Below are 17,015 nucleotides of genomic sequence, written 5' to 3' on the forward strand. Positions count from 1 at the left end.
AAGCAACCATTTATTAGAACCAATACAAGAGTATGAAAAGAGGGAGAAAAAGAGGAAGGTGGTGGAAGGGGAGAGAATGAGGTCTGCATTGGATGTCAGTTGTGGAAACACATAAATGCCTATTTTTAAACATTTACATTTAAAAGGTGTAACATACATAATTTTCCTTTAAAAAAATTAGCCAGACTTGGCCAAAATCAAACCAAGAGAGCATACCCCAAACTCCCCCACAAAACAAAGTCCATTAAAAATTCAATCTCCCATTTTCCATCCAGACATCTGGCTCCAAATTGTGATTTGATCTGCTTTGGATGGTACAGAAAGCCACCTAGAAGCCTGGTTGCCGAGAGATGTGTCAGCCTCTTGGGCCAGCCTGGTGCCGTCTTGGGGGGGGACAGCTGGGAGCGGATAGGGTACCAGTACTCAAGTTCTCATTCCTGGCCTGTGGTGGCTGAGCACTCTCCATTGTCCAGACTTCCTATGAGCTGTGCTTGGCATTTCCGATGCTGGGCGAATAGTAAGGAGAAAAGTCCATGTAACACAAAAAGGAACATGTAACAGCAGCAAGGAGCCAAGACCTTGTGCTTTTTCATGGGTTACAGATACAGGGATGAGGGTAAAGGAAGGACAAAATGGGTGTTGTTGGGGACAGGGACTGGATGAGCCCCCTGAAACTGAGACAAGGAGTGAGGCCCATAAGCCCATGTCTGGGAAAACAAAATGGGGCCCAGAGAAGTCATTCCAAACCAGACCAGTAAAAACATCAGGTCCACATTGTGAACCCTGGGGAAGAGAGATAATAGATGCTGAATGGCTTGGATGAAATATCAGGGAGCATCCACACTCTAGTTTGGGAGTGTTAAATGTAACAATACTCTAAAAAATGGTTATTTCCAATGTGGCAATATACATATTCTTCCCTTACATAGGAAATAGGAAGGGGAGGCACACAAGATCCCAGGAGGAAGTTTGGGAACGGATTCCATAAAGATGGCGGTAAAGATGTTGCTGTCCTACAATCAGATCAGCTGTAAATGTATGGATATAGTCAAGAAAGAATGGAATCAGAACTGCTGGGATGATTTCTGCCTAGGGCAGCCTGGACCTCTGTTCTCAGAGCATGGGTAGGAGAATCCAAATACAAGAGAAACACCCCCACCTTCTCTGTGGAGAGACAAAGAAAACAGAAAGTGCCTCCCCCTCTTACAATTCCACAATTATTTCTTGGCTATTAGACTCCAACATTTATGAAAACACTGTCAACATCTGAATTAGCAGCTTTGATGAAAGGGTGACTAGAGGGACAGGGAAGTATGAGATACACAGAAAATTGGCTTGGGTTGCTAAGTCATTCCACTCTTGGAGACAGTTCAATGAGGACTAAAGCCTGGGCCAGGCTTAAGACTTCAGCTCCCAGCATCCTCCATCTAAAGATCCTAAGTACTTTTTGAGCAATTGGCAATGCCTCACACCCCTGTGAGGTAGGTCAGTATTATTGCCCCCATTTAGCAGATGGGGGAACTGAGGCAGTGAGAGAAAATGACTTGCCCAAGGTCATCTATTATGAGTCAGTTGAAGGGGGTCAGCAGACACCAGACCTAGCATCCACACCCAACTCCTGTGCCACATCCTACTTGATTACGCTACTTCCTAGAGTGGGCCTTGGACTCTGAAGGTTTGCATGATAGAAATGTGTGCAGGTATACCTCCCTTTGCACAAAAGATGTTCTCAAATAACAAATATCGAGCACCTTCCAGCACCTCGGACAGGTAAGGAGCTAAAGGGCACAACAGATTAGTCCTTGCTGATAGGAACTCTCTGATAAAGCTGTGCATTTTTTTTTTAAGGAAATCAACTATTTTAGACTCAGCAGGTGGTCTTTTTTGCTATTATAAAACCCTTTGGTAAGATGAAAAATTATTGCCCTACCCCCATTCAACTCCAATTTATTTGCTTTTAACATCTACCATCATGCATGATCAGATTTGCTTAAATCAAGGCAAACCTGCACAAAGAATTAGGGGTAGGGAAGAGGATCAAGTCACTGATTCTTCAGGGTGCTACAGTGAAAGGCTTCAAGATCAGAAATCATGTGCAGTCAGAAACCAATAAGTGAGAAGATGCTTCTAAGACGGAGGATGGAGAGCTTGACAGTGGCAGTCCCTGCAGCACTGCTCTGAGCTGCCAGATCTTCAAAGAAGGCTGGCATCATGAATCAGGTCTCTGAGCAGCAGCCAACACCATCCAGCCTGTACTCCTTCCTCCTCTTCCTCCGAGAAGAATCACCCTTCTTTCTATAACATCTCACCTCCAATTACTGTGGCATTTTCAAAACAACTAAAGATCAATAATATATAAATATGCGTACCATGGCTTAAGCTGCTTTTAAATTTAAGTGGGGCCGTTGACCTAAATTTGTTACAACTTCCTAAAACATGGATTTTGTCTACAACAACCAAGATTCCAAGTAAAAAACCAACTTCAATTTGAATACCTCCAGTGACAGGCAGCTCTAGTTCATGAGGCAATCCATTTCTCCCCAACTAGATACAGTGTCTTGCTTCATTATTTCCTTCTCAAGCAATCATTTAGCAACAGAAAAACAGAAGGTAAAGAGCAGCTATTCTTGGTTCTTCCGATCAACTTTTAATGTTGAAGTAAGAAATCTTATCTATGGTAAAAACCTCAGTTCTATAAGTTTAGATTAGAAATAAATGTTCAAACTTGGAACACCAGGGCCAGCCTCAAAAAAGGCTGTTAATACATCAAACTCAAACCTAGTGATTCAATTAATTACACTTTTAACTGCTTTGAGGAAAAGGATGAGAATTTCTGTCTCCTTAAATTCCTCAGTGTCCAGCTAGGGTTTGTACACAATGGATCTACTTGGGAAACACTAGTTCCAGAAAGGTCAATTGCAAATACTTGCAAGATCTGGACATCAACATTTTGAGATGAGTATTTAAAACAAGGATGACCTAGCTGGCTCATTTCAGGCTGTGGGGAGGATAACACCCCTTACAGAATGAGCTAGACTTACTTGGGCTCGCACCAGGCCTCATAGGTCATACCCCAAAACAGAGCAGAACAAGATGTGAAGTTCATTGGATTCAATTTGGCCTAATTTCTCGATAATAGTTTCCTATTAGATTTTCCGATTAATACTGACGGCTCTTACTGAGCCTGTGATAATGAGGTTTTGATCTATTGTGACATTAATGACCACAATCAGTTGACTTTGAAATGTCTTAATTAATGGCTCTTTCTGTGTAGGCTGCCTCTGAGCACAGGTTTCTCCAGTGATTACCCTTGCCTTCCTCAACACCTTGTTTCAAAATTCCTTCCCTTGCTAACCTCAGAGGCAATAGGTCCTAGGAGTGCTGCCTGCCACAAACTAACAGTCAGATGGAAAAGACTGCTCCAGAAGGGCTGAAGCAATATGAAAACAAAGATGGGGAGAAAAAAGGCAAACGAACATGCGTTCATGGTGAGGCAAATGAGGAAATAACCAATCACTGGTGACATTTAAAGCAGCAATGACACAAGCTGAAGAAACTTCTTTTGATAAAATGAGGTAGATGAAAACCCAAGAAATTCAGCTAAAGGGAAAAGAAAATGGAAACATTTTTGCAACCTTCACCCATTCAAAGAGCAGAGCAGCTTACTTGTGGCTCATCCATGTTTTCAGGCCTTGTAATCACTCAGGAAAGGAATTTTTCAAAGGGTATCAAACAGCTCTGGTAAAAGGTCTGTCAAAGAATCTAAGTTGTTCTCGATATCTACCAAAGGGACACATTCAACTATTCAACAAAATAAATGCTTTTTAAACAAGGATATCAGCTCAAATGAGGTTTGGGTAAATCTGGCAGTTACTGAGCATCACTCATATACAAAGCACTAGGCATTATGATAGATACACAAAAAGGGTGGGACAAAGTCCCTATCTGTAAGGAAATTCTACAAAAAAAGTGTTATCTATCCAATTCTGCCCTGAATGACCCTAATTCACGGAGGTTCAACTGCTTCAGGAACTCTTTCAGTTAAGACCCTAAGCCAGGGGCAAGGTTAAGGACTGACTGCCATTTCACTAAGAAGCTGTTAAGTTCTCTCTTCAAGAATGAAAACTTGAGTTAACCTTCGTTTCTCAGAAGAGAACAAATGAATTACTCACAGATATGGTCTGTGACCAGCTTAGCACAACTAAGAACATACCACTCATGAAAAGGCCAGTATCATAGGTTGAATTCCTGGCTGGGATAGCTTGTGTCCCTCTATTCAAGGTTACAGGCCAAGATAACCCCAGATGCAGAGCCAACATCTTGCAAATAAATATATACTACTGGTAACAAAGGACTAGTCAAGAGAATGGATCAGTGCAGATCTATCACCACAACTGGAGAAAATAAAAAAACCTTAAAATGTAGACTCTACTGACGGAAAGTTAGTGACTAAATTCCAATCACTGCTGTTCAAACCAGAGTCCTCTGACCCCTGTATACTCCATCTAGTCCATAAGGCACTCTCTTTACCTCAAAACCTCGATAAGTTGGGCCCTGCAGAGGTAAGGCCAAAAATACCTTAAGGAACACATGAAACCAGAAATGTGAAGGGTTTCTCTACAAATAGTAGGAAGGGCACTGGGCATGGGCTCTCTTCCTGTAAAGGGAAATACCAAATGCACTCCAACAGCAGCTCTCAGTCCAGACCACCAGGAATTTAGGGCAATGCTACAAATGGAAAGACCTGTAATCTGAGAAGTGAACAAGCCACACTACTCATCTGTCCTAATAGTGAGGGAGTAAAGTCAGTGTGATGGGAGGGCAGACCTGTTATAAAGCTTCCTCTAACCTGTAAGGTGGACTAGACAACACTTTAGAAAGACTGGCAAAATACTTTTAGTTTCCTCTAACCCCAAACCTAAGCCCTGAAATAATTAGGAAACGCCTCCCCTCTGCAACCCTTCCCCCACCCCTCCACCCCCCAACAAGTCCCTTATCCTAACACCCTTACTAGACCTAGAAAGAGACACACCCACCACCTGCCTGGCATAAACATATAGACTCAGGTTTCCCCATAGAGATTTCCATAAAGACCCAAGTCCAGGGGATTAAGACTATCACATTTTGGAGGGACCTGGTCTTACCACCTAACCTGTAGCTACTCTAAACAGTAGTAGTTAAAATCCATCGTTTCCTTAGGGTCAAGAAAAATACAAGAAATAAGTTTGAATGATTCCTAATGCGCTTGGCACAAGTGTTTATGCATGTCCAAGTCTTTATGATTTGGTCTGATTAGACAAGATGACAACAGGGTGGCCTTTGTTAGAGAAGAAGTGAACATTACCAGTAAATAAGGTGAAGTCCCTCTAAAGATGCAAGTTAAGAGTACAGCGGAGGTGGACCTTAAAAACACGGCCTACAATGTCCAGATATTCTTATGACTCACCCACAGCTTCACAACTAAGCCCACCTAAGAGGAAAGACCAGATTGCTCCAAAGAGATGCTGATTCAAGCTGCAATCCCAAAAGAGGACCCCTCCCTTGGTTCTGAGGGTACATCACTCAAGGTACATCACCTCTAGAACCAGAGTAGAGTTTTGTGGCTTACGCTGACTCCAAAACCAACCAGTACCACTGAGCAAATTAAGAGAAAGAAAGAAGGTCCACCTTCTCCTTCATGACTTCTTAGTGATACCAACTACCTGCCCCATATGATGACATAAAGGCTATTATTAGGGATGCTATTGCCTCAGTTCTGGGGATATTAACTGCAAAGATGGATAATGTGGCATCTCAAATGTCAACAGGCTCTGATATTTGGAAGAGAGAGATCAAAATCCAGGCAGACACAACCTTCTTGCTATGCCATGCACATCAAGGGATCCCTGTTCCACAAAGCAGTAAAGACCTATGGCAACATCTCAACCCCCTGCCAGTCACAGGTGCCATCCACAAAAAAGGTTCCCAGTTATCAACCAGCAAACAATTAAAAGCCTAAACATATCATTAGTGACAATCTAAGAAAACATCATGAACTTAAGATAGAGAGTGGTCCTGAATGATCACAGGATCTGTCCCACCCTATAGTGGGGGCTACCTTAATGGTCCTCTGCACCAGAAACCAGATCAGAGGGATTAGGCACAACTCATATGATCTAGTCACAGCTAAACACAATTTCATATAAAATTTACTTTTTAAATTCACAAACTGCTCTTTTTAATGATTTTAACATCTGTCACTTCAATTTTTTAAAAAAAGAAAGAAAAATGCCAAGGAGTGTAAGAAGAGAGTAAAAATCTCTCTGATTTAAAATAATCTGAGTGATGGGCAATCGTGAAGCTAGCAGCTTCCCAGGACAGACAGGACTGGATGTCTGTATAGAAGAGAGAAAGGATTATGTTGCTCTTCCTGAACTCAAGGGAGTTGGCTCCATTACTGCTGATACTCCCAGCAGCTGGGACAGTTTAAGATCTCAATATGGGGCCCATCTGCCTGTCCTATGGTTTAAAATCGAATGCCCTAACTCCCTCCAAATCTATCCTATTTCTGGGGAGCCTGGGAGATTTAGAAGTTATTGGGAAGGATCATGAATTTTAAACGACAATTCCAGAGTCCAACAAATATTTTTAACATCTAAGACCTGGGCATGAAAATATTTAAGCCACAGTTATTAACTCCTCTGAGGGCACAGAATTCCAAAGAAACATGCTCCTACTTGAAGCTACTTTCTCAAGGACCAAGAAAGACTACACCAGCTGCTTTACTTTAAAAAAAAAAAAAGAGAAAGAAAGAAAGAAATCCTAGGATGGTGGGCAGACATCTGCTATTGAAGCTCTATAAAAAGGAGAAAGGGAAGAGAAACTGAAGCCAGTCACCTAGCCTAGGGCTATGGCCTCCCTACATTCCAGAAAAACCAGTTATCACTGAGCTAGGGGTTTAGGGGTGGGGGGGTGAAAGCAAAGATTCAGTGTTGCACTGGTATCTAACAGGAGGAAGAGAGAATAAGCAGGAATGAGGAAAAGGGTCAGAATGAAAGTAGTGAGGAGCAGTGCATGATCTAGGAATCATTTGTCCGAAGAAAAACATCTGATTCTGATGAACTTTTTATAGGTCTCTTATAAGCTGTTCAATTTCATTCAGAAGATCACCTGACCCAACTGTTGTCAGCAACAAGCCCAGAGGTAGCCCATCTACTTAGAGGCTTTGGCCTACTAGTTTCCTGCTGCTAAGGAGTAGGTTAATCAATGCCCACAGGTACCTATTGATCACTTCTCAATCATCTCTCTTCCTTCCCTCCTCCAAGTCAAATATGATCAACTCTTAATTACTCTTGTGTCTGAATTTTTTTAAGTCTTTGCTGTTCTGTATAAACAAAGGGAAAGAAGAGATGGAAACCTTCCAGCCACTAGAAGTACAAAATTTGCTGATTTCTCACCAAATCACACCATTATAAATAGGGAACACTTTCTGGTGACCAGCTCAAGCATCATCATTTCTATCCAATTGCTACAGAAAGAAATACCTGTCTTCATTACGGTTTGGTACAGTATGGTGTTTGTGATAATTTACACAAATGCACAGAACTCAAACCAGCAGCTGATCTGCCAGGCAAGTGAGTTCACAAATACTATAAATCAACACATGATTTGCATATGATCTGAAATCTATAGATTAGAGAAATATATCTATTTCCCTTTACTCTGAACAATCTAGCAAAGGTAGAATATTCCTGACCAGAGAGCTAAGTGTGTCAAAACCAGCCTCAGGGACAGCTGATCCCTACAGAGTTAAGACTAATTCTAACATTTATTTATATTTCTATGGAACTAGAATGGTATTTAGGATCCCTAAGTTCTTGCCTTTTCTTTACCTGATCTGCTAAACCCCAACCACAAAAAGAAAAATAATTGATCTGTTTCTTAGACTGGGAGGAAGGAGAGAAAGGCAGGATCGGAATATGACCGCACTAAATCAGGAAACCAAAGGGGAACCTATTTTAATGGGAAGGTCAACAGGAAGTTGTGTCAAGATGCAAATGTCTAGCCACCTTCTGCCCAGCTAGTTCCTTAGCGGGGTCACATTCCAGAAAACGAGGAAATCCCATCAAAAAATAAAGAAAAATATAAATGAAGGCCAAAATCAGAAAGTGAGGATATCTGGAACCTTAAATATGATGCATCTTCATAGCTGGTGCTATAGCCAATGGCTCTTCTCTGAGGGCTTCCCCTTTATCCACTTTAATGATGGTGTGTGGAGAGAAGGGGGAGTGTAAGAGACCTAGCTTCCCTAGAAGAGGGTAAGAATAAAGAGTGCTAGGGGAATGGTTTGAAGCCTCTTTGGTAGTTAAGAAGAATGCTTTGGGAGGCTACAAGAAAGAATTGGCAGTGACGGAGAGGGAGAGAGGAAGACAGAGAGTCTGAAAAGGAGGGGGGTGAGAGGGAGAAAATCAGAACACCCAGGATCTTGGCACAAGCACCAGGTAGTCACTCACACCTACATAAATACACAGTCCAGATAAGAGGAAGGGAAGGGAGTAATATATATACCGCATGTTATTAAAAAAAAAAAAAATGAACTAGGGTTCCTCCCCATCCACATGCACTACAGCTAACAATTCAAACTGTTAACAATCCTGTCACTTTGGACTCTTTTTTTTTTTTTGAAGAAACAAACAAAACCTGCTAAAAGACATGAGTTTAGGGGTCCGAGGTACTTCAAGAAATATTTTTGTAATGTTTTCAGGGCCATAAGTATTTCTATTGGGAGGGTTAGGGAGCAGGGCCCATACGACCTCACTGGGCACACTGTATTCTTGGGGGTTGGAGAAAGCCTAGCAGGTAGGTAGGTGCTAGTGGCTTTATAAAAACCAGGCAAAGTATAGCCTGCAAAATCTCCCAAATTCCCCCTCCTATCCCAACACCTCAGCTCTGAGGCCTGTTGGTCATCAACACACTAAATGAAACCAAAGCAAATAACTAAAATGATCATCATTGTAACAAAACCCTCAGATCCAATCCTGAAAAAGATCAAGACTCTAAGATGATTAAAAAGTTAAACATCATCTTCGGGGCAAAGGTGGGGGTGGGGATGAGGGTGAGAAGAGAAGGGAGAAGTCAGGGCAAAGGGAGGATGGGGCGGATTACACACAGTATGTAAATGGCTGGTCTTCACTAGAGACACATCATGAATCAGACCATCAGTTATGTTATGAGAACCAATACCAACATTTCTTCTGTGTAACACAGTAATAAGCACATGTTTTTATGGATGTATTTAGGACAGAAGGGGCAGTGGGGCTGGAAGGGGAAGGGGAGGTAGTGGGGAAGTGAAAGTGTTATATATACAAAGAGAAATGACAGAGGCCACCCTTGCTTTAGCTCTTGGCTGTTTCTTTCTCTTTGTTTTCCGCATCCTCAGGATATGCATGCCACGTCAGTCTCTCTTCATAAAATGCTATCACAATCTGTGGGCATTTTACATTGGCTTCCTTTGCAAGGACCAAGTCGGCTTCATCAGTGTCTTTCCTAGAGAGAGAGAGAAAACAAGCTTGAGGATACAGACAAAAAAAGTATCCAAACAAGGTCTGTGTCAATGGCAAGTAACTTCACAGAATGTGGGGACAACCCCCATTTGGAGAATAAGGAAAATGTGGTCCAGCAAGGAAAGTATCATTCCTTTACCTTTTGCCTCATCACAACAGATTTACTCCAATAACTAGAAACAAAGAATTAGGCCTGAACCTCCAATTTTACAGCTCATACGGAACATTTGTCATTTTCTATGATATGACACAAGGCCAACTTTTAATTATTAAAAACTTTACTTTTCAGCAATTCTTATAAATTGCTGAGCTGGAGGTATTTCTCTTGGAATTAGCTAAAATGAGATTTGGGTTAAATGTGAATTTCAGTTCCCTTACATCCTGGACAAACTTTCTACCACTGCCATGTATAACCGATTTGTCTTGTACTGTAATCATGAGGGTCAGCTGACAGGCCAGCAAATGCTCTACTTTCCAGTTTTACAGGACAGTCAAATATTAAACTGGGGCTGCAAGAGGTTAGAGAGAATGCAGACATTTGGGCAGAAGGAAAGCCTACTTAGGGCAGGAATTTTTAAGCCTGGCCTTTGAGTAAAAAAACTAGTTAATTTGACTTGAAAATCACAGGGAGTAGATGTGGTTGAATAAGAAGGGACAGTCTCCACCAGTTCCTCTCCAAAGACTACAGCAGCTCTTCAAACAGAGGCTTCTTGGTAATTTACTACCAGTTCTTCCATCAGATAAAATATAAAGCCTACTGATTAAAGGACTGTTAAGATAATTAGCTTCCTTCGTGGTACTCAAGCTGGAGCCCTCCAATGTTTAGAGACCAGACTTCATCTTGAGCCCAGAGCACTTGGAATCAGAGAGAAGGCAGCCTTCTGTAAGGAACGTATCATAAATCACCTTGTATCTTTAAAGCAAAGCAGGAACAGAGGTGAGGGGAAGTATGCCACTCTCTGCTAAGAGCCATTCCCCTCTTCCGGATGAGATAACTTTGGACAGTACTGGACTTAATAATGCTGATTGAGAAAACAGTTGTTTTCTTTTTAATCTCATAATTTGAAAATTTCTTCCTCAATAATGGCTACAGGCCTCAGTCAGCCTCAGCTTCTCCAAGCTACACCGGGTCTCATGATAGAGTTTGATTTATTCTGACCACAAAACAAGACTAGTTACATAATACTACACAAATAACAACATCAGTTACCCTGGTAAATAGCATGTGCTCTTTTGGAAGAGTTTGTCCTAATAGTGAAGCTGGAGGATTTCCTTTTTAACATTCCTAGACCAGAACTGTACTGTCAGAAGAAAAAGAAATCAGTTTAATTTGGGGGACTTTCTAAGGGCATCAAAAGAGTTAAGGATCCCTGAAGATGATCAATATTCCCGAGTTCATGAATACTGAATGTTGCTCTATTTTACATAGAAATTTAAGCCCTTGAGAAAACTGTTTCCTCTTCTGTCTCTGTATGTTTAAAACATAGGACTGTGCCTGTGGAACAGTGACAGCAGACTCAGTGAATGCTTGCTTGAACTAAAGAGACCCCAACTCTTACCATTTCATTAGGAACATTAAGTCTCCACAGGAATCTGTTGCCCCGATGATCTTTTCTGGCTCCAGTCCTCTCTCAAAGCCCCGGGCAATATCATTGCTCTGCTACAAACACAAAAATGGAGGCATTAGAATCTGGATTAAAGAATACTACTGACCATTTCTCTGATCTACTGAGAGCAACCTAAATTAAGCTGAAAACATTTTCACCAGCTCAAATTACTTAAAACTGCTATTTATTCTGACAATTCTGAGGAGAGGCTTGATTCTGTTCAGTTGTTGTTCAATTGCTTTAAGTCATATCCAACTCGTTGTGACCCTGTTTGGGGTTTTCATGGCAAAGGTACTAGAGTAGCTTGCCATTTCCTTCTCTTCAGCTTAATTTACAGATGAAGAAACCAAGGCAAAAAGCATTAAGTGACTGGTCCAGGGTCTGAGGTCAGATTTGAACCCAAGTTTTCTTGACTCCAGGTTCAGCACTCTATCCACTATGCGACCCAGCTGCCCTCACTTTCCATTCAGTAGATCTCTACTGAGCATTTACTATCTCTAAAGGGCTATGCTCTGGATCAATGGTCCTTCTAGAAGTACTATGGATGGTACTAGGAAATGAAGCCATTTTATTAGAAGACAAAGTTGCCTTCAAAAGGTTAGAGATAGGTGCCAAATAGCCCTCAATTCCTCTAATAATAAATTTTAAATGTATTATTGATGAGTTCCCTAAGTTTACTACTGTCTGCTACATAACAAGAACCTTTTATTTGTTCTACAATCATTTCTTTTAAACTTCAAGCCCTTTAATTTGAGCATTTTAGGACCTCCTCTCGTTGTGGTCATGGCACATTCCAAAATCTTGTTCTGAACTTTCATCTTTTCAGAATGAAAAGTCCTGACTAAACGCCATTCCCCAAAAGAGAAGTGGTGAAAGGATATAAACAGTTTTCAAAAGAAAAAAAATGTAAAATGTCAACAACCATATGAAAAAAATGCTCCAAATCAATAATAATCAAAGAAATTAAATTAAACACCTCTGAGATTTCACCTACAATCCATCAAACTGACAAGGATGATAAAAAAAAAAGTCAATGTTGGAAAAGCTGTGGAAAAGTCAGTTCTCCTAATACAATACTGACAGAACTGTGAAATGATCCAACCATTCTAGGAAACAACTTAGAATTACATGAGAAAAGTCACTACACTGTTCATATCCACAGATCTCATTTACTAGAATAGACCCCTCCCTCAGAGTAGGACTTTATGTAGTAGCAAAAAACACTGGAGATACCCACTATTGAGGAATGGCTTAAACAAGTTATGATATATGAATGTAATATAATAGAATGTGTTAAGAAAATAACATGAGGAATTCAAAAATTTGTTTGAACTGATAAAGAGTAAAAAGCAGAATCAGATGAACAACATACACAATGACCACAAAAATGTATACAGAAAAACCTACCAGAAAATGCAAAAATCAGATTAAACGCAATGACCCACCTTAGTTCCAGGGGATCAATGAGAAAATTCATTTCTCAACAGAAGTGGTGGACTACTGGTGTGGAATTTACTGTCAGACACTTATAAATAATATCTGCCATTTGCAATATTACTTTTCCAACAGTCACCTAACAATTAACTGTGCTAATATAAGAATGACCACAGGATTTATGGCACTAAGATGTAGAGGAGCTCACCCTCCACACCTATATCCTATTACACTCCATTCTCTCTGTGTCTGACTGGCCCCGACCCCCTCCTGCGTCAGATCTTATAGTCTACATTCCAGGATGGAGATGGATGTAGAGTAGGAGGGATGAGGTCACTGTTAATTCACTAGAGGATTATTCAGTTGACTGAAATGCAGTGTTCTCTTCAATCTATCCTCAATTGTCAGCCCTAGTTGCAAACTTGGCTGTTAGAGTAAGTTGATGGTTGAAATTCACAGACCATGAATTTTTTAAAAGCTCATTTTCAAGGCTGTTACAGGATTATAATTGTTAACCTATTGAGTAGCAACATGTAACCATATTTGAAGAGTATATCTGAAAAAATGAAATCTCTGGTGCTTCATTTTCATAATAAAATCTTTAATTTGATACTCATTTCTCCCTCTTCTGGGAGAAACAAAGCATAAAGGATTCAGAGGGTCCCAACAGAACCCTTGTTTGAGAAGGAAACTCCATGGATCAAGGGAGATGTTGGCTCTTAGAACACAGCTCTTTTTTTTGGGGGGGGGGGGAGAAGTGAAGGAGAGAAGGTTCCCAGATGTGCACACAGCTGCTCACAGCTGGAATGCTGGCACAGAGACTGAGCTGTAAATCATAGCAGGCGGCTGAAAACAGTTTGCCACATAGGGAGGGAAGGAGAAAAAAAAATGGAAGAAAAATGTTCAAGCTGCTAAAAAGGAGTTGAGGCGAGGAAAATGCTAAAATCATCACACAGGCAGTAATCTTAAATCAGGCATAATGCCGACTAACAAATTTCTTCTGTGGTGGTTTAAGGAAACAAATGCAATCCCCTCCTGTACCTTTAAAACATACACTCACCGATCATTCCAGCTGCCTGCCATGTGCTAGCACTACTGAGAATGCCGCAGGGGCCCCCAGATGAGAGGTGAGAGGCAGAGGATGGCTGAGGGTTGTTTTCAAGGTCGGCTCCATTCTGAATCTGTCCCAACTAATACCTGGTGCCCTGGCCAGTGGCTTGAGACCAAGTCATTCCTTTTTGTACAGCCACACTGGGGTGAGAAAACAGCAGCTGCCAACCAATGGCTTGTTAAAAAGCTCAGAGGTAGGCACTTTTTGCTCCCTAACTTTATCCAAGCCTAAGATGGTTACAGGAGAATCCCCCCTCTGCTAACTCTTGCCTGCCATGAGATATGAAAAATGCAGGGGTGCGGGGGGAGAGAAGGTACAAGACTTCCCCTTTTAAAGAAAGAAGTAAGACACACTGACATCTCTGGTACCATAACACTATGATGTTTCAACCTGTCAGAACAGGACAAGTATGGATCTTCAAATAAGGCCATCATGAGGGACACTTAACCTGTGGCCCATTCCTATTCAAAGAGCTTCATCTTTGAAATTTATTTCAATTCTGGGAAAAGGTGATCTCTTTTTCTGTCCTATAAAGAAGCAAGAATTACTTTGGCCCTTGTAATAAAGGCCATCCAATAAGGTAAATTTCTACCAGATCACCAAAAAATGTTGGGGGCTACAAATGCCTAAGAAATGACCTTTACCACTTTCTTGGAATAAGAATTGGTGGCTTGGTAAAAGATACTGGCCCAATTCTTATCTAAGCAGCATTTGGGGAGGATGTGTGTGTGAAGGGAGGATTAAAATCACATACTCAGAGTAATGGAGATGACAAAATAGACTTCAAGCAATTGCTTTCTTTCATAGAATTCCCAGATTAGGAAGCTGCTTTCACCATGCTTCCTTCAAAGATTGTTAAGTAAACAGAGCGGAGATGTATGTAGCTACTAGTGGAGGTGATATCAAAGACAGGGGAAATGAACAAATAATGTATTTTACTAGCCAGGAAGATGTGATGCCTGTCCTTTACTTTGGGGGGGAGAGGCTTTGACGGTGGGAACTGAGGGAGCAGGACAGCGATGAAGAGATTCATGCATAGAATATTTGATAAGGCTTTTCAATTCCCTCCCAATTCAGAGATTTTAAGATTCTAAGGTATACATAGTATAAGGTCAAAACCCAGCTTGTGCTAGCTACCAGGGAAACAGAAAGGCTAATTAGAGGAAACGCAAAAGGCCTGTGCTGAGCCAAGCTGAAACAATATAACACGAACTCTTGGCCTAATAGTTAAATAGTATCAAAGAAGTAAAAACACCCCAAAAGGGCAAAGCATAATAATGATCTTTGCAACAAAGCCCGAAAGCAAGCAGAGAGAAATTTCGGACATTTTCAAAGCCTTTTCCCATCATCAAAAACTCACCAACCTACACCCTCCCCAGGACCATCAGATTCTGCCTTCTACAAAGAGCTGTGGCCAAACCAGACCGGTGTCTCTCTCTCTCTCAGCCAGAAGGGGGCACTAGCAGGAGACAAGATCCCTCCCTGACAGCTCTTTGTTCCTTCCAGTGGTTCACCCTCAGCCAGGGATTCTGGGAAGACAGCTAATAGAACTGAAATCAGATCCCGCTAAACAAGTTCCAGAGAGAAAAGGAAAGAGGAAGGAGAAAAGATGAGACACCAGTTCACCTCTCTCTTTTTTTTTGACTTGATCTCTTCAGCACTGTTGGCAAAGCTGGATTTTCTCTTGGTGCTTTCTGACTTCTCCCGGGGCTTGTTGTTTTCACCTTCCTTCATCTTTTTGTACTTTTTCATAAACTCTGAGATCAATTCAGGGCAATCCAGGTTTTTCTCAGGCTCCCAGGTATTATGTTCCCTGGGACAAAAGGGAAGGAGAAAGAAAGCAAGAGTGAGAAAATTGCACCCTGGCTAGAGAAGAGGTGCTACCGGGAAAGGGCATGATTGTAAAATGATGGCCTCGTATCATTGGCAAATCATGTCTGTGCTCACATCATTCCTCCCCAAGTTCATCAAGAAACACCAATAATAATTAAACCAACAAAGTGGTGTGGTGATGAGACACACACACACACACACACACACACACACACACACACACACACACACACACACACACACCAACCTCAGAGTATGATGTAAAAGGGGGGTGAATTTCACACTCTCCATCACAGTGGGCTTTATCTCCAGTCAGTTTCTGAAACCGTTCCAAGCCCGAGGGAGCCTGAGTAAGTTTTTACACTAGGAAAACCAACATAATAAATAAGTCTCATCAACTGGGACTGGGGGTGTTCTGTATAAATGAATTTTTTGCCCATTGGCCTGCAAAGAACTCTGGTCACAGGAGCTTTGAAATATGTGTTGAATTGAATGCACAACTGAGAAATAGTCTCCAGCTTTCATTTACTTAATAAAATCCATGGTTCTGCCTCAAAGAAACAAAAATCACACATATAAGTAGTATTTGAGAAATATAAGGAATCAGCAAGGTAAATCAAACTAGGGATTTTCTATGTCCCCTAACCAAACAAGCTAGCATAATAAACTACCATCGTTTTCCAGTATCAAACTCTAACATCCACACCTAGTTTCTACTAAAAGGTTGCCCTTGGGTGCTTCTTTGAAGTCTCTATTCTCAATCAAAGAAAGAATGACTCTAACCAGCACAGTGACCAGACTCTTGAAGAAAGCAATGCAGTGATGCCACGTAAGAATCCCTCCCTAGCTTTGCCCTATAGACAGAAAATAGACTAAGAACAACAAAGAGTTCAGAGTTCAAACTCATTTCAGAATCATTGGGGCAGGACTGTATATACATTGAATCTCCCCTCAATTGTGAAGTTTTTCACATCATAATTGCCCCTCAAATTCAAAGACCTTAAAAGAGGCTGATCGTTCCCAGAGGAAAGGATGCATCAGTAAGGGTCTTACCGAGCATTACACAACCATTGGGATAAGAAAAGATTCCTATCTGAATGGGCCCAAATTTCTGTTTTGGAAGATTACCATATCTAACCAAGACAAAGAATTCAGCAAAGACCTTATTTATACATCTTAAATTTTATGCAATCTCTGTATTTTGTAACCTTTGGAAAACCTTAAGTATAATTTCCAGTTGGGGTGAGAAAACTAGAAAATAAAAATTGCCTATTTCTTCTCCCTTTATCTAGGCTGAAAGATGGGATAGGAGATTCATGTCTGAAGGTTTTGGATCGCCTATCAGTGACTTCAAATGCATTTCTATCAGTGTTCCATTGGATTCATAACCATCCTAAAAATACTCAGTTTATATTTTAATTCATATCCCATAGTGTCAGACAACTTAAGCAAGCAAGTTACACATTCACTCAAGCCCTTTATTTGGAG

General features: G+C 41.1%; 1 protein-coding gene across 6 annotated transcripts in view; it reads right to left on the bottom strand.

Moving 5' to 3' along the window:
- Window positions 1-8,725: 8,725 nt before the first annotated feature.
- Window positions 8,726-17,015, bottom strand: part of CBX5 (chromobox 5) — a 31,690-nt gene continuing 23,400 nt past the window's right edge. For 3 of the 6 annotated variants that reach the window (XM_072654912.1, XM_072654908.1, XM_072654907.1), the window contains exons 3-5: window positions 15,321-15,507; window positions 11,102-11,202; window positions 8,726-9,525 (exon numbers count right to left, since the gene is read on the bottom strand). In XM_072654912.1, the coding sequence (XP_072511013.1) occupies window positions 9,375-9,525; window positions 11,102-11,202; window positions 15,321-15,507 (439 nt within the window). In that variant the 3' untranslated portion in view covers window positions 8,726-9,374. The remainder of the gene's footprint in view (window positions 9,526-11,101; window positions 11,203-15,320; window positions 15,508-17,015) is intronic. The other 3 variants (XM_072654909.1, XM_072654911.1, XM_072654910.1) reach the window with 1 other exon arrangement.

The sequence above is a fragment of the Notamacropus eugenii genome, chromosome 3, assembly GCF_028372415.1.
Source record: "Notamacropus eugenii isolate mMacEug1 chromosome 3, mMacEug1.pri_v2, whole genome shotgun sequence".
In the NCBI taxonomy this organism is placed as follows: domain Eukaryota; kingdom Metazoa; phylum Chordata; class Mammalia; order Diprotodontia; family Macropodidae; genus Notamacropus; species Notamacropus eugenii.